General features: G+C 44.5%; 2 protein-coding genes and 1 long non-coding RNA gene across 10 annotated transcripts in view; 1 reads left to right on the top strand and 2 right to left on the bottom strand.

The window, feature by feature from the left end:
* The window catches only part of LOC132453327 (uncharacterized), a 64,288-nt gene extending 54,556 nt beyond the window's left edge, over positions 1-9,732 (bottom strand). Inside the window, exon 1 of the mRNA XM_060046171.1 lies at positions 9,338-9,732. The gene's annotated coding sequence lies outside the window, so the exon portion shown is untranslated. The remainder of the gene's footprint in view (positions 1-9,337) is intronic.
* Positions 1-24,715, top strand: part of LOC132453279 (NACHT, LRR and PYD domains-containing protein 12-like) — a 410,038-nt gene that overhangs the window by 367,964 nt on the left and 17,359 nt on the right. For all 8 annotated transcript variants that reach the window (XM_060046072.1, XM_060046080.1, XM_060046079.1 and 5 more), the window contains 8 exons: positions 1,902-2,018; positions 2,280-2,380; positions 2,926-4,774; positions 6,069-6,242; positions 6,980-7,153; positions 7,825-7,998; positions 8,175-8,221; positions 10,188-10,716. In XM_060046072.1, coding sequence (XP_059902055.1) covers positions 1,902-2,018; positions 2,280-2,380; positions 2,926-4,774; positions 6,069-6,242; positions 6,980-7,153; positions 7,825-7,998; positions 8,175-8,221; positions 10,188-10,716 — 3,165 coding nt within the window. The remainder of the gene's footprint in view (positions 1-1,901; positions 2,019-2,279; positions 2,381-2,925; positions 4,775-6,068; positions 6,243-6,979; positions 7,154-7,824; positions 7,999-8,174; positions 8,222-10,187; positions 10,717-24,715) is intronic.
* Positions 13,709-16,288, bottom strand: LOC132453760 (uncharacterized). The gene is made up of 2 exons (XR_009524789.1): positions 14,260-16,288; positions 13,709-13,764 (listed from the first exon to the last, which is right to left on the bottom strand). It is a non-coding gene; the product is annotated as an uncharacterized LOC132453760 (long non-coding RNA).

Raw genomic sequence — 24,715 nt, 5'->3', positions numbered from 1 at the left:
TGTTGCTAAATAACGTAGTGTGGCCATACATTTTATTTCGGGACTAATCGGATTATTCCTGTTAGTCTGGGATGTTATTGCATCGCGCATTAACTCCACAACAAGTTGAATACCCTAACGTTTCGTCTCGCAGGCATTTTACGATTCTTTGTGAATAGGTCTTACTGAGTTAGGAGTCCTCTTGAGGACTTTTAAGCTCTCCTAGACTTAGGTTCTACTTTTAGGCCTAAAATACTTTGTGAATTGCTCTTAGTGAAAAAAGTTAGGAGTCCTACATTTAAGAGTGACACGCCCATTATTTTTAGGAGTTACTCATAAATTCGCCAGTTAGGACCTACTTTTAGCCCTAAGATCCTTTGTGAATACGGCCCCAGGTCTCTGGGCTCGGTAATTGCATCACACGGCTTTTCCTATCACTGCTATGCTGACGACACTATTTCTCTCTTTCCCCTCATCTGATAAAACCCTGATTGCAACACGCATATCGGAATGTCTGGCGGACGTCAGCACCTGGACAACTGCCCATCAGCTGAGGCTTAACCTCAACAAAACCGAGCTCCTCCTAATCCCAGGGAAAGATTGCCCACACATGGATTTACTGGTCACCGTTGAGAACATCACTGTATCTCCCTCTCCAACTGCCAGAAACCTCGGTGTGGTATTGGACAATCAGTTATCCTGCACTGCAAACATCACTGCGGTCGCCCGATCCTGCAGATTTGCACTTTACAACATCCGCAGAATCCGGCCCTTCCTCACAAGGGAATCAGCTCAGCTTCTAGTCCAATCACTGGTCATCTCCCGCCTCGACTACTGCAACTCACTCCTGGCTGGACTTCCTGCCTCTACGATTAAACCTTTGCAGCGCATCCAGAATGCGGCAGCGCGCCTCGTGTTCAACCTACCGAAGTTCTCCCGTGTGACCCCCCTCTTCCGGGACCTCCACTGGCTCCCTGTAGCTCGCATCAAATTTAAAACGATGGTACTGGCATACAAGGCAGTTGATGGAACTGCCCCTGCCTACCTCCAAGCATTGCTAAAGCCACACACCCCAGCTCGATCCCTCCGCTCAACTACCTCAGCTGGACGTCTGGAACCACCATCGCTAAGAGCTAGCAAAGGCCGTTCAGCAAAGTCACAACTTTTCTCGGTTTTGGGGCCTCATTGGTGGAACGAGCTCCCTGTCGCTCTCAGGACCGCAGAGACGCTCACTATCTTCCGAAAAAGACTCAAGACTCACCTGTTCAGAGTCCACCTCGGCACTGCATAGCCACCCCCCCCCTTCTGGCCACCATTGTACACTGTATTGTATTGTATTGTATTGTATTGTATTGTATTGCATTATATTGTATTATAGTACTTAACTGTGTAGCAACTGCAGTAGCTGCTATCATGGCTGTAATACGGGGAATTGATTAGCCTAGCGATTGTGGTACTTGCACTTGGTTCTATGAACATCCTTTCTGTACCGACAGCGATATATTGATGCACTTCTTACGACAAATGTACTTATTGTAAGTCGCTTTGGATAAAAGCGTCTGCTAAGTGCCCTAAATGTAAAATGTAAATGTATTAAACCATATGATTATTAAAACAGAAACTACGGACCCTTCAACCTTTTTTTTTTTCATAAATAATGTTATTTCTAACACGATATAGCCCGTCACTCAAATATAAAACACATCGGTCTGCATTTGTCCCTCCCGGCCCTAAAATAATGGATGAAGAAGCTCTTTGTTCTTATGAAAGGAACACCAGCCATTGTCCGACCAAAGAGAATTTTGTCCAACAAGTGCATATCGATTATCCAGTCAATCAACTGACCAGAACTTGACAGCCCTAGAGATTATATAGGTACAGCTTCTTTCAAACTTCCAGAAGTCCTGTTTCTTGTTTTCTAGAAGAGTCCAGCAGCAGAGAGCAGACTCCCCTGGACCCAGCTGTGTCTCCATGAAGAGTGGCTGGTCTATAGAAGAACCTGTTAACTTTAAAGATGGAAATCAGTCTATTGAGAAGAGGTGAGGATTCATCATATATTATAAGGTACAGCTTCTATCAAACGTCCATAAATCATGGTTCTTGTTTTCTAGAATAGGAGTGAGCAGACTCTTGTTATCAGACTTTACTGGCACTGATGTTTCCAAGGCAGGAAAAATTTAAGTAAGTGTGTGTGTGTGTGTGTGTGTGTGTGTGTGTGTGTGTGTGTGTGTGTGTGTGTGTGTGTGTGTGTGTGTGTGTGTGTGTGTGTGTGTGTGTGTGTGTGTGTGTGTTCTCCACAGACACCAGGAGAGGTCAAAGGTCACCAGTGCTCAGTCTGTACAGCAGCATCAAACAGAGCTGGAGATGAACCAGGAGGAACTGGCTGACACACTGGGGGGCGGTAAGGGACTCTTACTTTGAAGACGGAGGAGACTCTTATTTTGAAGGGCAAAAGAGATCTTATCTTAAAAAAAGAGAACAGTATCGTTCCTCTTTGGGGTTAAATGGTGTAGGGTTAATGGGTATAAGGTTAAATAGTTTAATCCAGATATGCAGGATTATTGTGGGGTATCGGGTTAGGTGGTTTGATCTAGATATGGAGGGTTATTGTGGGTCTATCAGGTTAAATAACATTAGTCATTATACTGCAGACCAACAGCAGAACAACTCAGTGGATGTGTTGAAACCCTGTCTTGTTGTATCAGCATAGCAAATCACTGATTCACTATCATTATTACTATCATTAGACCAATCATATTGCTGTGGAAATAATAATAGTCCTTAACATTTTTAATCTGTAACATGCAGTCCTTCTCAACCAGCTTTTCCAACCACAAGTAATGACACCACTAAATACCATGAAGTTGATAATTTAACAGGAAATATTGACCTGGTTCCACTGATCACCATCCACTAACTGATGTCATCTGTTCTTTTCTCATTTAGGATCCGCTGCTGTCGATTGCCAACATAAAATCAAGTCTCATTTGAAGAAGAAGTTCAGGTGTGTGTTTGAGGGAATCGCTAAAGCAGGACAGCGAACAGATCTGAATGACTTCTACACAGAGATCTACATCACAGAGGGAGGAAGTGGAGAGGTCAACAAGGAACATGAGGTCAGACTGATTGAAACAACTTCCAGGAAACCAGCCAAGGAAGAAACACCAATCAGATGTGAAGACATCTTTAAACCCTTACCTGGACACGATCAACCAATAAGAACAATGATGACAACTGGAGTGGCCGGCATTGGTAAAACCGTCTTGACACACAAGTTCACTCTGGACTGGGCTGAAGGCAAAACCAACCAGGACATACACTTCACATTTCTCCTCACTTTCAGAGAGCTGAATTTACTGAAAGGGAAAGAGTTTAGCTTGGTGGAACTTCTTCATCACCTCTTTATTGAGACCAAAGAAGCAGGAATCTGCAGATTCGACCAGTTCCAAGTTGTCTTCATCTTGGATGGTCTGGATGAGTGTCGACTTCCTCTGGACTTCCAGAGAAACCCGATCTGGACTGATGTCACAAAGTCCACCTCGGTGGACGTGCTGCTGACAAACCTCATCAAGGGCGACCTGCTTCCCTCCGCTCGCCTTTGGATAACCACACGTCCTGCGGCAGCCAATCGGATCCCTGCTGAGTGTGTTCACATAGTGACAGAGGTGAGGGGGTTCACCGACCAACAGAAGGAGGAGTACTTCAGGAAGAGATTCAGAGAGGAGACACTGGCCAGCTCAATCATCTCCCACGTCAAGAAATCACGAAGCCTCCACATCATGTGTCACATCCCAGTCTTCTGTTGGATCACTGCTTCAGTTCTGGAGGACATCTTCAAAAAATCCCAGATCGAAGAGATGCCCAAGACCGTGACTCAGATGTACAGCCACTTCCTGAGGGTTCAGTCCATACAGGGGGACAGGAAGTACCATGGGAGGGCTGAAACAGATCCAGACTGGAGTTCAGAGAGCAGGGAGATCATTGTTTCTCTGGGAAAACTGGCTTTTAACCAGCTGGAGAAAGGCAACCTGATCTTCTACGAGTCAGACCTGGCAGAGTGTGACATCAATATCAGAGCAGCCTCAGTGTACTCAGGAGTGTTCACCCAGATCTTTAAAGAGGAGTGTTGGCTGTTCCAGTACAAGGTGTTCTGCTTTGTCCATCTGAGCATCCAGGAGTTTCTGGCTGCCCTTTACGTCTTTCTGTCCATCGATACTGGTGTCAATCTGCTCTCAGAAGAACCACCAACCTCCAGGAAAGATAAACTCCTCTTCTACCAGAGTTCTGTGGACAAGGCCTTACAGAGTGAGAACGGACACCTGGACTTGTTCCTCCGCTTCCTCCTGGGCCTCTCTCTGGAGACCAATCAGATTGTCCTACGAGGTCTGCTGGGACCGAAAAAAAGATCACTGACCACTCGGATTAAAAAAGGTCTGCTGCGACAGATGGGAAGTAGCTCACAGACCAATAAGGGAACAGGATCACAGATCAATGAGGGAACAGTGTCTTACATCAAGGGGAAGCTAAAAGGAGATCTATCTCCAGAGAAAAGCATCAATCTGTTCCACTGTTTGAATGAGCTGAACGACTGTTCTCTAGTGAAGGAGATCCAACAGTACCTGACATCAGGAAATCTCTCCGGAAAACGTCTCTCCCCTGCTCAGTGGTCAGCTCTGGTCTTCATCTTACTGACATCAGAAGAGGAGCTGGACGTGTTTGACCTGAAGAAATACTCTGCTTCAGAACATGGTCTTCTGAGGCTGCTGCCAGTGGTCAAAGCCTCCAAAACATCTCTGTAGGTTCACTAATAACATGTATTACAATACACACTACACAATATAAATACAACTGGAATATAAGGTTAAAATAATATGAAAAAGATCTCTGTAGGTTCATAACAACCAGTACTTAATTTGAGGGGGAGCAAGGGGGAGCGCGCTCCGGAAGCTCTGACGTGCGCTCCGCCAGCTGGATCTGGAGTGTGTGTGTGTGTGTGTGTGTGTGTGTGTGTGTGTGTGTGTGTGTGTGTGTGTGTGTGTGTGTGTGTGTGTGTGTGTGTGTGTGTGTGTGTGTGTGTGTGTGTGTGTGTGTGTGTGAGGGGCTAATACTGTGTGCATGTGTGTGTTTCGTTCAGATGTGCAGCAAGAGAGGTTGGACTTGGAGTGACGCGAGTCGGTTGGGTGATGTGTGATAAATCTGCGAGGAGTTAGCGAAAGTGGCTGCGGAGAAGAGGGGCAAGAAGGCCAAAATGAACTTTATTATTATTATGGTTTTTGTGGTATTCTGGTATTGTTCTGGTTAATAATATGTATCTATTTGTTAACGTGGCCAAGTTGTCATGCCAGATTGTTGTTCTAACTAGGCCTACTATAATCTATGAGGTAGCCTATCTATTTGTTTTCATCTTTTGATGCGACGGAGATCCATTTTCAAAGACTTGGTGTATTTTGTTGTGTTGAGAATACATTGACTCAATGACTCACCTGCGAGTGCATGACATTATTCCTCAACTGTTAGTAAACAACGGTAAACTTTATAACGTGTGGCTGTGTGTCTCTCCAACCTAACATATGTTTACTATTTTTTTCTGGGATACATCCCCATTCACGAGGCTTTAGTAGGCTAATTTCTTGCGATGTTGACTAAATAAGTGTGGGTTGTTCGAAAGCGCCCACCAGAGCCCCCGCCCCCCCCCCCCCCCCCCCCCCCCCCCCGCCGCTTTTTTTCTACTCTTCCTCAGCGCTCCGGGAGCTCCCACTTGACAAATTAAGCACTGATAACAACATGTATTACTATTCTACTCATAACATAATAAACATACTAGTTATAATAATATATAAAACATCTCTCTAGGTGTCCTATTAACGTGTAATGTATTACAGTACACATAAGAGAATATTCAGAACAATAGAATATAGTATTAATTTAAAAAACATTTTCAATCTCAACTAAACAACTATTTAACATTTATACATCTAATTATTTAGTGCTTTTGTTTAACTAATAACATTCCTTCATTATTTAATAACTTAAAGATGTATGTTATTTTAATCACAGTTCCTAACCTCTTCTCTTTATTGTGTGTGCAGGCTGAATGCGTGCCATCTGTCAGAGAGATGCTGTGAAGCTCTGGCCTCAGTTCTCAGCTCCAACTCCTCTAGTCTGAGAGAGCTGGACCTGAGTACCAATGATCTGCAGGATTCAGGAGTGAAGCTGCTCTCTGCTGGACTGGGGAGTCCACACTGTACACTGGAAACCCTCAGGTCCGTTTTACCCAATGGTCAAACAGTTACACCACAAGGTTCAATATCAGAAGACATTTAACAGATTTACTTCCATAAAAGTGCACGTAAAGTGAAGCAGCACGCAACTGACACCCCAAAGCGGACAAATGCTGTCTTCGTTTTCGTGCTCGCAAAGTGTTTTCCTGATCGCTGATATTAATCTCCTCCAAACACAATATACATAATATTAGAATAAAACTTCTAATTATATAGAAAACATTGCTTTATATTAACTAATAACATGTATTACAATACAATACATAATACTGCAACAAAAAGTAATACTAATATACAAAACGATTTTGAAACACTGCAAAACAAATATAAATGGACTGCATTTATGTAGCGCTTTTCTAACCATTGGCAACCCAAAGCACTTTACAATATTGCCTCACATTCACCATTCACGCACACATTCACACACAGACGGCGGAGTCAACCATGCAAGGCGACAGCCAGCTCGTCGGGAGCAGTTAGGGTTAGGTGCCTTGCTCAAGCACACCTCAACACTTCGGGGATTGAACCGGCAACCTACAGGTTACCAGCCAACCCGCTCTCCCTCCTGAGCTACTGCCGCCCCTTCACAACAACTTTCATATAGTTATACATTTTACACCCAATATTGAATAACCACAATTTCTTCATTATGTAATAAGTTGGAGATGTAAGGCATTTTAATCACAGTTCCTAACCTGTTCTCTTTATTTTGTGTGAAGGCTGAAGGACTGTGAACTGTCAGAGAGATGCTGTGAAGCTCTGGCCTCAGTTCTCAGCTCCAACTCCTGTAGTCTGAGAGAGCTGGACCTGAGTACCAATGATCTGCAGGATTCAGGAGTGAAGCTGCTCTCTGCTGGACTGGGGAGTCCACACTGTACACTGGAAACTCTCAGGTCAGTTTTCAGCCTCTTCAAACTGTGTCTTGGGGTTGTTTAATATGTAAGGGATGGTCCACGATTCGGTGGACCGTTATCAAAAAAGAACTCACAAAACGGTATGCATGTTATATGTCATGTAACTGGCTGATGTGAGGGTTAGGGGTTGACCTGTTAACTGCTAGTATGTTATGTTTGTTATATGTTATGTAACTCTGGCCAGCTGATGTGAGCTGAGGATTTGTCATTAGCGTTTAGCGCATTTCATTTGCTCTTTTGCCTGTTAACAAAACTCTCCCTGGTTCTACACAATGTTAGAACCTGTGAAGAAATGCTCTTAGCGTACCAACCACAGCAGACTTCTCCTGACTCTAACTGAACAATATCTCATTGAGTTGTAGCTATTGAGAAAGGAGCATTTGTTTAAGATCCTGTTTCACATCCGGGAATTTCTGATGTCTGTGATGATGTCATCTCCCCACTTCCTCTTCCTGTTCTCCTTGTCCTTGAAATGGAATGAATACACTTTATAAATGTGGTTACTTTAGTATGAACTGCTCTCAACCAGAATTAATATAATAAAGTGTGTGTGTGTGTGTGTGTGTGTGTGTGTGTGTGTGTGTGTGTGTGTGTGTGTGTGTGTGTGTGTGTGTGTGTGTGTGTGTGTGTGTGTGTGTGTGTGTGTGTAGCTTGTCTGGCTGCCTGGTCACACAGGAAGGCTGTGCTTCTCTGGCCTCAGCTCTGAGCTCCAACCCCTCCCATCTGAGAGAGCTGGACCTGAGCTACAATCACCCAGGAGACTCTGGAGCTGCGCTGCTCTCTGCTGGACTGGAGGATCCACGCTGGAGACTGGACACTCTCAGGTATGGGGAGGACAGCTCACCACTCAGGGACAAAGTCTCCTACGAGGATTCATGCCGCTGCTAGATGAAGTGGTTTGAAGAGGCAGCTGTCACTCATGTTGTGTAGAACGTGATGAGACGGCAGGTGATGAAGGTGAATGTTTCAACATGCTGCTCTCACTTTGTTTCCCCCCCAGTGTGGAGCACGGTGGAGTGTGGAGGCTGAAACCAGCTCTAAAGAAGTGTAAGTGTCTGTTTAGTTTATGTATATATATTCATACATACATACATACATACTGTACATACTGTACATACATACATACATACATACATACATACATACATACATACATACATACATAGTATACATACAAGTTTTGACGGTTAATTTCCAGCCTGTCTGTGTGTGTATGATGATAAATATACAAATCCTACCCAAGTGACCCCAGTGATGCGTATATGGATGTGTAGGTAAGCACGTGTATGTCTGAGTACATGTATATAATAAATGAACCAGTTCTATGGTTCATCAGTCCATCTCCAGCCTGTATGTGAGCTCAGCTCCTTCAGTCTGTTGTTAACATAGGTGTCCCTTTAAAGGATGAGTGCAATGTATGTGTATTGGGAAATCCAAAAGTGTAATATCTTGGAAGATATTACAGATATCACGTAGATATTTCATGGGTGTATAAGCTCATCATACCAAACATTTTGAAGCATGATATGTTAATGAAGTAAATATTGAAGGAGTAAATGCACTTTATACATTCGTCCTCGTTTCAATATTTTGATTGGAACAGCCAATCACACACACAAAGCGCAAAGCGCAAGTTGCTTTGTGGGCGGTTCTACGGCGCTATCGCTATTTTACAGGCGGATAAATGACACTTGCGTCGCGGCGCAAGTGTCAAAAGGGTTGGTCTGAAGCAGCCTAGTTACCCGTAGGTGTGGTTTGGGCGTAACGTCCAACAAACCAATGAGAGTGCCAGCTCCCATCCCCTTTAAGAGCCATGAGCGCATTTGAATCGGACGAGTTGATATTTTGACAGCGCGTCTGCAGTCTCCGATGAGACAGATGCACATGAATTTCAAACTGCAAATGGCTCAGTTTATTGCCAAATAATATGGCCTAATTCACACATGGAATAAGGGGTTTTCTTCCACAACTTCAGAAATACTGAGTCCTCAAATAAATTTCGGCAAAGAAAACGTATATGATATAGCATATGATATGCGGTAACTGTGGTTCTATTTAATGATACACGCAATACATTATAAACTGTATCAGTATTGTATGCTATCCTAATATGCATGTGTCCCCGCGGTAATAGAGATTGCCATTGATTGTATTATGCGTTACGTGTTTAGTTTGCGTGTGTTTAAACAGAGCACACACGCGCGCCCGCATTCATTCCTTCTTTTTAACACTCACTCGCGGTAAAACAATGTTTTTCACGATCAAATACTCATCAATCCTAAAAGTTATGGGCATGTAGGCCTACACGATGTCTCTGTCAAGAAAATATGTGTTTGCTGTACGGTGTTTGCAGATGCATTGATTTAAAAGTACAACTTATTAACGCTGCATCAGCTGTTCTTTCCCAAATAATTTACCAAGAATGTGCGGCTAGGTAGATGGGAGAGGCAAAGTGTATGCGCGAGGTGCACAAGCAATCCGTATGCATCGCATGCGCATGTATGCATGCGCCCTTAAAATAGCATCTGAACAACGCGCCACTGACTTTAAACCAGGTATTTCCTGGTCAGTAGCGCAATGGTATTCAGAAACGGCAAAAATACCGTTTGCGCCAGAACACGCCTCCTCCTTCCGCCGAACCGCCCCTTGGGGCGCATGATCAATCCCTAATTTATCGGCGAGTGGCGGTGGTGGGAAAAGAACGCTCTGCGCCAGTTGTAAACTAGCAACGACACATGCGCCAGTGACTAAGTCACTTGCGCCGGATGCAAGATAGGGCCCAATGTGTCCTATTGCTTAGAAAATATACAGCACATGATTCCAATATAGTACCTATCATATGATATTTTTTTTGTCTTTTATGTTAATGTTTGAAGAAGAGAGAGCGATCATAAAAAGAGCCTGAAAGAGAATAAAAAGAAGAAGAGCGCAGGAGAACAGTACTTGTGTTGATGATGATGATGATGATGATGAAGAATGGTTCAGCTGCTCATCATGTCTGGTTCTCCCTCAGATGCCTGTGACCTCACACTGGACCCCAACACGGCCTACAGACACCTCTCTCTGTCTGAGGACAACATGAAGGTGATGCGGGATAGAGAGGAACAGTGGTATCCGGATCATCCAGAGAGTTTTGACTCCCGGTCCCAGGTGTTGGGTAGAGAGGCTCTGACTGGCCGCTGCTACTGGGAGGTAGAGTGGGAAGGATGGGTTGATATAGGAGTGACATACAGAGGAATCACAAGGAGAGGAGGGGGTGGTGACAGCGAGCTTGGAGGGAACAACAAGTCCTGGAGTCTTGTGTGTACTGGTGGTTACTCTGCCCGGTACAACGGTACAGAGACAGTCCTCCCTCTCCGCCCCGCTGGCTCCACCAGAGTAGGAGTGTATCTGGACCGGCCTGCTGGCTCTCTGTCCTTCTACAGAGTGTCCCCAGGTGGAGGAGGGTCCTCAGACACACTGACACACCTCCACACCTTCTGGTCCTCCTTCACCCAGGAGGACCTCCTCCCGGGGTTCAGGGTATGGGGGGGGTCCTCAGCGTCTCTGGGTCGATTGTAGAATTTATTTTTTGGCCGATTAAGGAGGGGGGATCCCTAATCGGGGGGCTCCCTGCTGGGGAGCAGGGAGCCCCAGCCCCCTGCTAGGGCTCCCCCAGTTCACGTCTTCACGTTCTGGGGGGGTGTCTCTGTGATCCCTCAGTTGTAGAAAAATGGGGGGGTCAGCGGGGTGCCTCAGACTCAGTGTCGTAAAAAAAAAAGTGCAGCCCCCTCCGCCCCGGCACGCACACAAACACACACACACCTACACCTACACAAACACACACACACACACACCGCACCCACACACACACACACACATACATACATACAAACGCACACATGCATACACGCCCACATGCATACACGCACACATGCATACACACACACACGTACAGATACTCAAACACACACACACACACACACACACTGAGAGAACTGATGACTCTGTCTCTGTGGCAATTATAGTCTCTCACACACACACACACACACACAAACACACACACAAAAAACACACACACACGCGCACACACACACAAAAACACACACACATACACACACGCACGCATGCGCGAGCGCGCGCGCACACACACACACACTGAGAGGACTGATGACTGTGGCAGTTATAGTCTCTCTCTCTCTCTCTCTCTCTCTCTCTCTCTCTCTCTCTCTCTCTCTCTCTCTCTCTCTCTCTCTCTCTCATCTCCCATAGTTAGATAAGTACATTTTTTATTGTAATTGTATATAAAATCCCTATTGATGGTAGATCTTTGTATATTTTCAGACGTCACCAGTTTTGGTCTTCAGGACTCTGATATCATTTTTTATCATAATCCTGATTTACAACCTGATTTAAAGCAGATTTTATATTTTATTTATAATAACCAAGAAGTCTATGGGATAATGTTGCATGTTGTGGATGACTTTAAACTGAATCTTGATTTTTCGTGTTGTGTTGGGAACCAAATGGCCTCAGAACATGTTCAGTTATTAGAGATACGTGCTCACCTGTTGATGATTTGTAAAGTCTGCTGCTTCTATTGTTTTAGTCCATGTGTTTATTTTGTACATGTTAGGGACTATTTTTCTGTCTTTTTTGTAAATGAAGCATAATTGCAATAAACAACTCGGTGGATCCAACTGAATGTTCTCGTGTGTTCAGCCGATGATTTCTCGTTTTATTAGTGAATAATGCTTCCATAAGTGCCTTAAGAATAATAATATATTACTGAGTAATTATGAACAACAAATGTTTTTCTGATATTATTCTCAGACCTCCTCCCTGGGTTTTGGTTGGGGGGGGGGGTGCCTCAGTGTCTCTGTGTCGGTTGTAGAAAGAAATCACAGACAGACGGCCGGACACACTCTTTGTTTCTCTTTCCCTCTCCCCGTCTCTCTCTCTCTCTCTCCCTCCCCCCTGTCTCCTCCACCCCCTCCCTTTCATCCCCCTCTCCCCCCTGTCTCCCTCTCCACCCATCTCCCTCTCGTCTCCCCCACCCGTCTCCCTCCCCCCCTCTCCATCTCCCCCCCCTCACAAATACTATTTCGATATACTATTACTATTTATTTTATTTATTTAGATTCATAAAATCGTCTGGAGGCGCACACAGCTTTTGGCCGTTATAATATATATTATATGATGTAGATATCTTTGTATAATGTTATATTATCGAGATAGAGAGCTCCAGGACTCCCACCGGAGCACCCGGAGTGTTCTAGAATATTTACAATACACATTCTCTCTCTCTCTCTCTCTCTCTCTCTCTCTCTCTCTCTCTCTCTCTCTGCTCCAGAGGAGCTCCTCCCCAGTGGTGTGCCATGCTACAGGCTTCTTCCCTGACAGGGTGGTGGTGTTCTGGAGGAGAGACGGCCAGGAGCTCCATGAGCAGGTTGACCCCGGGGAGGTCCTCCCAGGTCAGCGTGGACCTCAACCTTGTCGCAGCAATTTCTCTATCAGAGTTTGCGTCTAAGACAGATGAGATATTTGGATGCAAAAAAGCACACAATACTGTTGACAATTAATGATCATATATATTTGTAATAAAAGTACGAACAAAGATACATCACAACATGCATCAACAAACAACATAACAGGCAAACATTACAATAATCTGAGGCCTCAGATGGGAGCTTCTCTTTGCGTGTTACTTCATTCTCATGTTTGAATCGATGAGTTCTTATTCCCTTGGGTTGGGCTCTGGAGGAGGTGTGTCCCCCAATAAACCAAAAGCCTTTGTTTACCAGATGGTAATCTTTTCTATTGAAGCCCCCCCCCCAATGCCATTTGAGGGGTCGGCGGCCGTGCCATGTAACCCTTTGGCTTCGTTGACGCTAGCCAGGGGGTCGTGGAACAGGCCCATACATCAAAGCATTGCTTGGAAGCTGATTTACAACACACGAAAGATGAAGAAAGGGAAGGCAATCAAAATGCATCACTCGACCCTTGACAGTTTACACTTTAGATGACCCACAAGGAGTAGAACGTAGGCCCTATATTAAATTACACAGAATAGCAACAAACCTTAAATTCATCCATAGACCAAAAATGTAACAACATGTAGATTTTCCATCACAATCCCCCCTTTGATTATTTATAATCACAAAATGATGCAACCTTTCGGATTAAAATTATCACTTAATCACAACATGCATATGTTCATAATCTTCTATGTCCGACCATGGCCTCCAAGTACAGATATTTATACCACCGTTCGCTTTTACAGAAGGTAGCATAAAATCACCTAACATCACAATCAAGTCATCTGTTTCCATATCTTCAAAAGTCATAAAAATAAAAACAGAAAAAAAAACAAAAAAAAAGAAACAAGGCTACCTTTTAAAAACATTTCTAAACAAAAATATTCTTATTTGATGTGTCCTTAATGCTGCTTCCGTGATACAAACACATGAGTAGTTGGCAAGCACTTAATGTTTACTACTCTAAACATTAATTGTCAATCCAGTCAGTATTAATAACACACAGTATAACCCAACATTTAAACGGTATTCCTCTTCTCTTTCCCATTGTCCTTCATGATGTCTCTGAGGGACCTACATGGGGTTTGTTTAATTTTTTTTTTGAGTAATTATTTCCTTTGGTTTGCTTTGGTATACCCAAGGTTGTTGTTGTGGGCTCCCCATCCCCCCTCTTGGCGCATGGACTTTCCCATGTGTCAATTTACCATAATAAGGGAAAGCCCAGGCCTGTAAGCATGGCTTGCTGTTGCGAGCACACCAAAAATCTTCTACTTTAATTCTGAAAAACATTGTAGCATACATCATGGTTATGCTTTTTGGGGTTCAATTTTAACGTTTTGTGCCTTAATGAATTCTACCGCTGTCGTACATTTGGACTCTGTCTAACACATTTCTTTAACCTTCAACTTTTCTACTTGTCTATGTTTCTTCAAACCACTTTTCCTGATGACTTTCAAACCTTTCAGATGCAAGAAATTATCACACAATTTATACACAGTCCTAGTTACACATTAGATCTTTCTCTTGTAATATGTGTGAATGCTGTGTCTAGTGCGATACTTTCCGTACACTGCTCTTCTCTCCATCCGCCTGGACACGCCTCCACCTCTCTCTCTGCTTCCTGCCTCTCATCCGCATCACGGGCTGTCCTTTGAAGTTCCTGTCCCCACGTCTCTCCCGTCTCTGAGACCCTCCTTTGTCTCAATGTTCAGGCCACTTCAATGTGGCTACACAGGCACCGTGGAGGCCACCACTCTGGTGCTGTTGGTCCTGCTGGACTGTCTCCTTGTGTCGTCCAGCAGACCGGTCCGTAGCTCTTCAGGTGGGCCTCCCATGGTCTGTGACTTCATAAAGTCTGATGTAGAGGAGTCGTGACGTGGGGTATTTGCACTGTATTGGGCCACTGGTCGGGCTGAAAGCAGGAGAAGGAGGAGCGTTGTCCAGGTCCGGATCTATTTGAACAAAACTCGATGCAGATGGGTTATCTTTCTCCCCACCCCTTTCCTTATCTTGTCTTGCCTTCCGTTCTCATCTATCTCTTCTCCTTCCATAACACATACTTCTTCCAATCACTCTCATACGTTCGTCAATTCACCTTGTTGCCATTTTGGCCATAAAACATTAACAAAATATCATAATATAAAAATCTGCATTTTCAATATTAGGCAATACACTTGTCCCCGTCACGTTGTCAGTCGGGGGTCAGTCGGGGTTAGTCTGGGTCAGTTGGGGTCATGTCATGGCTGTGTGATATGGTTGACCATTAAACTGGTTGTGATAGATTGTAAAAATCGAGTATCCACTGTCTACAATAGCCCGTTGTTTACCATAACCATATATAATAACTATATATAATAACCATATAAAATATTATATTTAGCTGATCAGGTCGCGTAAGGCTGGTGAGAACCATACAACAATCATTTGGATGTGGTGCTTGCGTGCGTTGTGACGCTGAGACCATTTTGCGTGTTGGTTGTGTTATGTGTTATGGTGTTCATACCTCCTCCTTGGACCTGGCCTGCTCCTGCGTCCCGTCAATGCAAATGCCCCCTTCCACCTCTGCCTCTTGGATGATTCAAAGTCACTTCACGGGAAGGAGCGAACTGCCAGCCGGCCCTTCCATTGTCTTTGTCGATTCTTTTGGGAGAATCGTTGAACCAAGGATCCATGACGCCACAACGAAAGCAGGCCTGCCTCTGTGCTTCCCCACTTTCCTGTGGTCGTCCTTGCCGTCCGGCGCCTCCACGAACATTATATCAGCTTATTGGTCTCTCCCGGGAATGTCGCCTTGAATACGACCCCACCGTAGGCCCAGTTTGACTTGGCGTGGTTCGCCGATGGGTGATGGGCCATTTCCAGACTGGCTGTAGCGAGGGATTCCCCTCCCACTGCAGATGGGTCCGGGAGACATTCTGCTATGTCCTTAATGTCACTGGGTCTCCATGCACGGAAAACGTATGCCAGACTGCCATAACCCATGTTGCGCTGTTAGCGGGTGCCTCCTTTGCCGTGAGGTCTGGATAGAGGTTGAATGATGGGGCGGCGGCCTGGGCGTTGTCGTCATACGGTGGAGGTGGAGGGGGATTCGCACGCGGTCCGCCGGTGCAGTCCAGGTCCGGGTCTACATCTCGGGTGAAATCGAGATTAAAAATTCATACACTCTCTACGCTCTCTGTCCCTGGCTGATTTTTTTTCTCTATCCTGGCCCCAACAACCGTTTAAGCTAAAACGTTTAAGCCCAGTTTATACCAATATTTCACTATGTTTCTCCCGATCTATTATACATTTTTAGATCCATACACACTATTAGTTATTATTTAACAAATTATCTAATATCCCCGAAACCTCCTTGTTACTACACACATATACATATTAATGAATGCCTATTATTATTATTTATATATATATATAAAACACCAACCGCGCTTCAACGGGTTTCCCTTTTTCCCGTTCCCCCGACATACTCTAGCTGCCCTTTCTGTTACCTATATATCTTCCTATATATATCGACGGAACCGGAGCTTTACCGTATGTCCCTATAACAGAGTTTCCTTGAACGAGGCCTAAGTTCAGATATAAGTTTACGTTTACCGAAACATTTATGTACCGTTCCTGTAACAGATTTTATTTTATTGTGATCTCACCTGCTCGAATTCTTTTTCCTTTGGATACCGTACTGAATACCCCTACTCCATCCCCCACAGACACCCCCTCCTCGACCCCATTAGTCTGGTTACCGTCACCTGGAGGCGTGGTAGAGCTTTGGGACTGAGAACGAATCCTCAGACCTGACTTGGCAGACACCTAGGGATTTTTCACGTGATCATCAGGTTAGGTATCCCGGACGAGCCCCCAAATTGTCGCGCCAATTTCTCTATCAGAGTTTGCGTCTAAGACAGATGAGATATTTAGATGCAAAAAAGCACACAATACTGTTGACAATTAATGATCATATATATTTGTAATAAAAGTACGAACAAAGATACATCACAACATGCATCAACAAACAACACAACAGGCAAACATTAAAATAATCTGAGGCCTCAGATGGGAGCTTCTCTTTGCGTGTTACTTCATTCTCTGAAGGTATGCTGGGGAGAAGTCCACCGAGTGTTTGAATCGATGAGATCTTATTCACTTCGGTTGGCTTCTGGAGGAGGTGTGTCCCCCAATAAACCAAAAGCCTTTGTTTACCAGATGGTAATCTTTTCTATTGAAGCCCCCCCCCAATGCCATTTGAGGGGTCGGCGGTCGTGCCATGTAACCCTCTGGCTTCGTTGACGCTAGCCAGGGGGTCGAGGAACAAGCCCATACATCAAAGCATTGCTTGAAAGCTGATTTACAACACACAAAAAGATAGGAAGAGGCAGGCAATAAAACACATCACACGAAATAGTAAGTTCATAGATAGACCAAAAACGTAACAACATGTAGATTTTCCATCACACCGCCGGCAAACATATTTTTATTCCATTTTATATACAAGAATTGGCATTTGGGCCCAGGCGAATTGAAACAAAGTGTGTACGTCCAACATTGGATGGGACCCGACCAAGTCCACATCGATGTGACTTCACACTGGAGAGAAACCGCAGCTTGGTCCAAGCGCAGGTGAATTTAAACAAAGCATTACACACCTCAGTGTGATGCAACACCGATGAAGACTTGGTTGAGTCCCATAAGATGTTTGACTACTTTGTTTAAATTCACCCGGGCTCCGACAAAGCTGGGGTTTCCCTCCTGTGTGATGTCACATTGATGTCGACCTGGTCGGGTGCCATCAGATGTTGACTTACATACTTTTTATAAATTCACCTGGGCCCAGACAAAGTATGGACCTCAAACATCGGATGGGTCCCACCCAAGTCCACATTGATGATAGGTTGGGTGCCATCAGATGTTTGACGTACATACTTTGTCTGTACAATGGTGCAGTGATACATTTTATGGGGCTTTTATTCTTTTGGTTTTTTTGTATGCTATTATTATATACATATATATGTATTATTTTTTTACAGGACATGCATCCAAGGCCTGAGGCCCTTCCCCTCAGCCTGCTGTGTGGCCGTCTTAATGTCTTCCAAGGGGTTCAGGCCTGAAGGGCGGCCCAAAGGCTTCTCCTTCTGATCCGTCTGGACTTGGTCCGGGGCGGTCTGGCCCTGGTCCGGGGCGGTCTGGCCGTGGTCCGGGGCGGTCTGGACTCGGTCCGGGGCGGTCTGGCCTTGGTCCGGGGCGGTCTGGACTCGGTCCGGGGCGGTCTGGACTCGGTCCGGGGCGGTCTGGACTCGGTCCGGGGCGGTCTGGACTCGGTCCGGGGCGGTCTGGCCCTGGTCCGGGGCGGTCTGGCCGTGGTCCGGGGCGGTCTGGCCAAGGACGGGGTTCAGGCCTGAGGGGCGGCCCAGAGGCTTCTCCTCCTGCTGATCCAGCAGGGCGATGGTAAGGGTCTCAGCCCAGAGCTCCCTGAGTCCCCTCAACCGGGTCCTCGTGTTCCCCGTGACCTGGGACAGGTCCTTTCTGAGGGCCCTGTCTGCTGTCGGAGACAGTGATTCGCTCAGTCAATGTTTCGTGATTATGCAGACACATTAAACTCAAAAGATAAATGCATACAATACAGCACGCACGTACGCGCGCACACACACACGCACACTAGAGCCTGACCGATAAAGGATTTTTAAGGCCGATAGACGATACAAATATTTGGTGATTTAAGAATCCGATATTCCGATATATATAAAAAAAAAGGAATTCCAGAAACGCGTAACAAAACATAATCAGATTTAACTAACTATATTTGTAGTCATTTATGAGTCCTTACTAAAATAATAAGGTAATGCAGTTTAAAAATAAACTTTATTTTATTGTTTTATTGTCACACTAGAAAAGTCAAGATCAAAATGTATTAAATTTATCATAAATAAAATGTATTACAAACTTAAGATATGAAAATCAATGTCCTTTGAACAAAAACAATAACAAAAAAAAAATATTTTTAATTTTTTTAAATATTAATTAATCTGCCGATACCGATAGTTTGGAAAATGCCTAATATCGGCTGATAATATCGGACCGACGATATATTTGTCGGATTCTAACACACACACACACACACACACACACCAGTGTTCCCCATACATAGACCATTGTGTGGCGCGGCGCCACAGAATCAACATCGAGCGCCACGAATTGATTGTCTTTTTTTTTTTTATTAATATTATTATTATTTATTTTTTTATAACGCGATTTGGAAATCTAAAAATCGTTCCGTCCATTCATCTCCGCATAGCACTCGTTCTCCCTGTCATTCTCGTACACACACACATACACACACGGAGCGAGAGAGCGACGATACGCTAACACATGAACCCACCGATGTCACCCGTCGCTTAGCAACCGGACACGCTGGGGTTGATAAATTACCGGACTACTGTAACTACCACGGAGTGATAATAACAAAGACGTGAATCAGGCAATAAATCCAATTTCCTTGGTATCCAATTTACAGCGGTAAAGTTCGGTGTGTTCGGTGTGCATTAAAGTACAGACGGAGTGGACCAATTGCAAACTATTGCAGCTGCTCTAAGTTAAACCCCAAACTAATCGGAATTAGTGTTTATAGCGGACTACACCACCTCTTCTATTCCGCATGAAATTCTATTCAGAACCGATTGAGGCGTATATATTAGAGCTGTCAGTTAAACGCGTTATTAACGGCGTTAGCGCAAACCAATTTTAACGGCGTTAAAAAAATTATCGCGCGATTAACGCAAATATTTTATTTACAAAAACTTTGGCTCAAAACAAAGAAGCAGTAGCCTGACTGCTATGTTCAAATGACATTTGTTCAAAGCAGTCTATTAATTGCACTATAGGCTCTTTTTTTGTATCGTCCTGTTTTGATCAGTATATGCCAATGTTGTTATCAATAGAAAATCATTTGCACAAGACAAGCCAATGCACTTCACCATGTTGATAAGAGAATTAAAATGAGAAGAATTATGGGACAAAAAATCAAGGGATATTTAGCATAGAAAAAGAATTTGCGATTAATCGTGAGTTAACTATGACATTAATGCGATTAATCACGATTAAATATTTTAATCGCTTGACAGCTCTAGTATATATATTATACTTTTCTATTCCGATTGAGCTGTTCTTCCACATCTATGCGAATTAGATGTGTCCGCATGTAAACGCGGAGTTACATGCACACTCACTGTCGGCTGATTCGCCCGCTCCTCCTGTCCACGCGCAATGCTTGAGGTCAATGGAAAAATATATTTGGCACAGAGAAGACGGTCTGCGACATTTGCAGTTTACTAAAGGTTAGTATGATACACTGTGGTCTAACACGCCTGCCCAAATTTTTTGTTAACTCAGAAAAGGTAATTAGCTTTATGAACTCATTGTTATTAATATTGAACATCCCGCACCCGTCATCATAGACAACGTCGTTGGTAACGCAGCGAACACTGCGATTAAGATGAAATACGGTTATAGTTTAGATAGGCCTATACGGTGCCCATATCAAAAAGAATAGAAAACATTTATTACATTCTATTCTTAATATTATTTTATTCTGACTCTGAATGTTTGTTGCTTTAATCCAGATGAGTATTGAAAAGCTTTTTCTGCACCAAGAAATGCCTCGTCCAGACGACGCGGAGCAGCTTGAGGGCCCGTGTCCACCAAAAGCGTTTTTAAAAGACGGAGCGCTCCGTGAACTGCTTTCAACGCGTTTGTGCGCGTTTGTGCGCGCCACTCAAAAAAAGACGCACAAAGCGTTTTTCGTTTACGTCATTAAATACGTGTCATCGCTTGTATCCATAGATACACAGCTTCTATCTGTTGGCTCCATCATATGGCATCTGACACCTGAACGTCCTGGTTACTCCTACTATTTGCGAAATGAATCCAAGAGTAATTGCGCTTCTTGCCGTGGCAGCGGAGGTTGCGGACGATCCCCCTGCGCCTGTCGTGGTTGCCCGGAGGAGAGTGTGGGTCCACAGTATTAATCGTGGCAGGGGGCAGTACGGGGAATACCACCGGCTGTGCCAAGAGCTCCGCCTGGACGAGGATCGCTTCAAGGTCTATTTCAGACTCAACCGGCAGCAATTTGAAGGAGTTTTAACATTTATTGGGCCGACCATCGCCAAGATGAACACCAATTATAGGGAGAGCATCAGTCCCGCCCAACGGCTTTGCATTTGTCTGAGGTGAGTAGTATAAACTGAAATGTGTCTTTGTAAATAAACACAACAGTTGCTATGTAACGTTAGGTCTATAGACCTAACGTTAAATACCAACTGACGTTAGGTCTATAGGAGTTAAAAGGAGTTAACGGTTTGGCTTCTTATTAATAAAATAAATTAAATGTAGGCTATTTTCATATTTAATTAATAAGAAGGCAAACCTTTATTAGCAGCTGTGCAGTTCTTTATTGTTTTCTAATTAACTGAAGATAATGTAGGCTATCTTTGTTTATGTTGCAGGTACCTGTCAACTGGAGACTCGTACAGGTCCATAGCCTTCAGCTACAGGGTGGGGTTCTGCACTGTGGCGAGGATTGTGAGGATTGTGAGGAGTGTGTGTGAGGCCAAATGGCAGTGTATGGTCTCCACATACATGCCTGTGCCAGGGGCAGAGGACTGGATGAAGATAGCGGGGGACTACGAGAAGCTGGCGGACTTCCCCAACTGCCTCGGCACCATAGACGGCAAACATGTGGTTATCCAGGCCCCACCGTCTACTGGCAGCCAGTACTTCAATTATAAGGGGGCATTCTCCATCGTCCTTCTGGCGGTGGTGGATGCCCGCTATCCCTTTAGGGTCGTGGATGTGGGGGCCTACGGCAGGAGCAGTGATGGAGGCACGCTCTCTTCTTCGGCCTTTGGCACTGCTCTGCGGCTGGGGAACCTGGACCTTCCACCTGATCGACCCCTACCTGGAGCAGACCATCTGGGACCCCAGCCGCATGTTTTCATTGGGGATGAAGCTTTTCCTCTGCGGAGGAACCTCCTGCGGCCCTACCCTGGCCAAAACCTGGGGGGAGAGCGGAGGAGCTTCAATTTTCGGCTGTCCCATGCCCGGAGGATTGTGGAGTGCGCCTTTGGCATCCTCGCCAACCAGTGGAGGCTCTACAGGAGGGTTCTCGGCGTGTCTCCAGAGGTTGCAGAGAGTGCCGTGAAAGCCACCTGTATCCTCCACAACTATATGCGATGGGATGGTGAGGGAGAGGATGGCCCCCGCACTCCAACTGTGCCATCACAGGGTGCAGTGCAGAGCATCCCCAGGGTCGGCAGCAACAACGCCTCCAGGGAAGCGGTCGCAGTGAGGGAGACCTTCAACCGCTATTTTTCATCTCTGCCTGGTCGAGTGACTTGGCAGGATGGAATTTAGTTTATAATTTTTGTATATATTTAAATCAAAAAAGGCGAAAAACCAAAACTAATAATAAAATTTCTTAAATCAATCTAACATTCATGTTGTATGCTGGATTACTTCTGAAGACAAAAACACACCTTTAACACCTTCATCATCATCAGAGCATTCATTATGTATCTACTACCTAATGTAATGAAAACAAAACAACATTGTCTTAGCATTAAAATGTTTAATTAACTGATTCATTAGAAAATGATTCCAAGATATTATGTACACATTTGAAACATTTCTTATAGCTTGTACTAAATCTAAATAGAAAATGATTCCAAGATATTATGTACACATTTACATTTTTTTTAAAGCTTAAACTAAATCTAAATAGAAACTGATTACAAATTTTATTTACACATTTAAAAAAATCTTAAATCTTAAAACTAAATCTAAATAGAAAATGATTACAAATTAATTACTCTCCAAACTCCACATCGTAAAGGACCTGCTGCATCCTCATGCGCGCCTGGGCCCTTTTCTGGTTTGACAGCCTCCTCAATGATGGGACGAGGCTGAGCATAAAATGCTCATCCTCGTCCAGAGCCAGTGTATTCTCCTTTTCTTTTTGGATGGAGGACAGGATTGATTGCTGGAACACAGACAGCGGCTGCTCCAGCTGTCTCCTGCGTGGTGGTGGAGGTACAGGACGCAGCGGTGTGACCAGAGTCACCGTAGAGGTAGTGGGAGGAGATGGAGGAGAGGTGTCCACAGCGGACTCTGATAGGCTGGGAGAGGGAGGAGATATCTCCTCTTCACTTTGAGCCACCACCTGTGAAAGAAAGCATACATTTGTTTGTTTAAAATGTGCAAATTAAAATAGTGAATTCTTATAAATATCTCTGCATCTGGCTTTAGGCTACTAGCTTTTGTTATAGGCCTACCTCTCGTTGGGGAGACATACTGGGTGCTAGCAGGGCCAAGATCTCCGGTGCTATTTCCTGGCTATAATCTCCCTGCTCCATATTACTAGACGATACCCTCTCCTTCACATGACGCTCCAGGAAGCCCATGATCGCCATGTACTTCCACCTCTTGAAAGAGGTGGCACCGGCCCCACTTTTCTTCCTGTCCCTCTCTGCCTTCCTCTCCCTCAAATATTTATCCCGCAAGTATTTCCATTTCTTGCGGGACACTTCAGCTGTTGATACAAGATTATGTCTCTACAATTAGCAATTCACACAACCTACAAGGTTAATATCAAGCCTACCTATCAGTAACGTTAATACTAACTGCCAAGTTAACGTTAATACTAACTGCCATGTAAACGTTAATACTAACTGCCAAGTACGGATGGCAGTTTGTACCTAACGGCTAATCGTTAAATGCGATAATATCATTAATAAACATGATAATAATATAAATAATTAATTAATAATTCTCACCTGTAACGCCCAGCATAGCTGAAATGTCTCGCCAGGCCTGGTTGCGTTTTGTTAGGTCGTGATACGCCTTCAACGTGAGGTCGTACAGGACCGGACACTCACTCACAGCTGTTATCAAGCTTTCGTCCGACATGTTTCAGTTTGTTTCAGTTTGAGTTCCGTTTATACTTTTAGCCTTGCCTCATCCTCGATTTTGATTGGTCGTTCAAAAAAAGCGCAGATGACGTGAAGCGCTTTTCTTCAAAAGTTCAACTTTTTTCAACGGGGGCTTTTGGTGGACACGGGCCCTTAGGGCCCTTAGGGCCCGTGTCCACCAAAAGCGTTTTTAAAAGACGGAGCGTCGGTCTGCAATGCATTCTCTATGGCAGGACGCGCAAGCAGTGCGCCTTTTAAAAAGCTGCCCGGAGCGTTTAAACGCTCCACGCGCCTCGCGCTCGCGCTTTTCAACGGGCGCCCCCGTTGAAAAAAGTTGAACTTTTGAAGAAAAGCGCTTCACGTCATCGGCGCTTTTTTTGAACGACCAATCAAAATCGAGGATGAGGCAAGGCTAAAAGTATAATATATATAATATATACTGGGGGAGACGACGAGATAGGAGAACAGACCCAGTGGACGTCTGACGAGGACAGAGAGGATGTTGAGCTGGAGATAGCAAGCAGTGATGGAGAGGTGTCTCCACCATCTTCACCACCTGCAAGACAGTATCCTCTCAGAAATAGACATGCTCCCAAAACATTCATCTATGATAGGTTGGGCAGCCCACAGTTAGACTGAATTGGTGTTATGAGTTCATAAGATGCATTTTACAGATGCGTACGTTCTTGCCATCCAGGTTTAGGATGGATGTAATTTGTAAATTCATGCTTAAATTAAAGTAATGGATTGAAAATATGTTTTGAGGAAGAAGAGGTTTAGGAAAAAGCTACTTTTAGTTAATATAGGCCCAGGAAATGTGATGAGATTTGAGTGAATAGTATAGGTGAAAGTGTGAAATGTGAAAGTGTGAGATTATATGTGATTATACATAAGGTCAAAGGTCACGCCTATTCCGGTCAAGACAAGCTACCCGTGAACAAAGCAGAGTGAATAGATGGTTGTCCTAGTGCACAATGACTTCCACTGCTTAACACATAACTTTAGCGTGAGATATATGTAATGTAAAATCTGTCATCAGATATGTCTTGAATAATGGACTCCAACCTGTAAGT

The sequence above is a fragment of the Gadus macrocephalus genome, chromosome 3 (genome assembly GCF_031168955.1).
Source record: "Gadus macrocephalus chromosome 3, ASM3116895v1".
In the NCBI taxonomy this organism is placed as follows: Eukaryota; Metazoa; Chordata; class Actinopteri; order Gadiformes; family Gadidae; genus Gadus; species Gadus macrocephalus.
The sequence above is the reverse complement of the archived record's forward strand: the minus strand, read 5'-3'. Positions and strand labels throughout refer to the sequence as shown.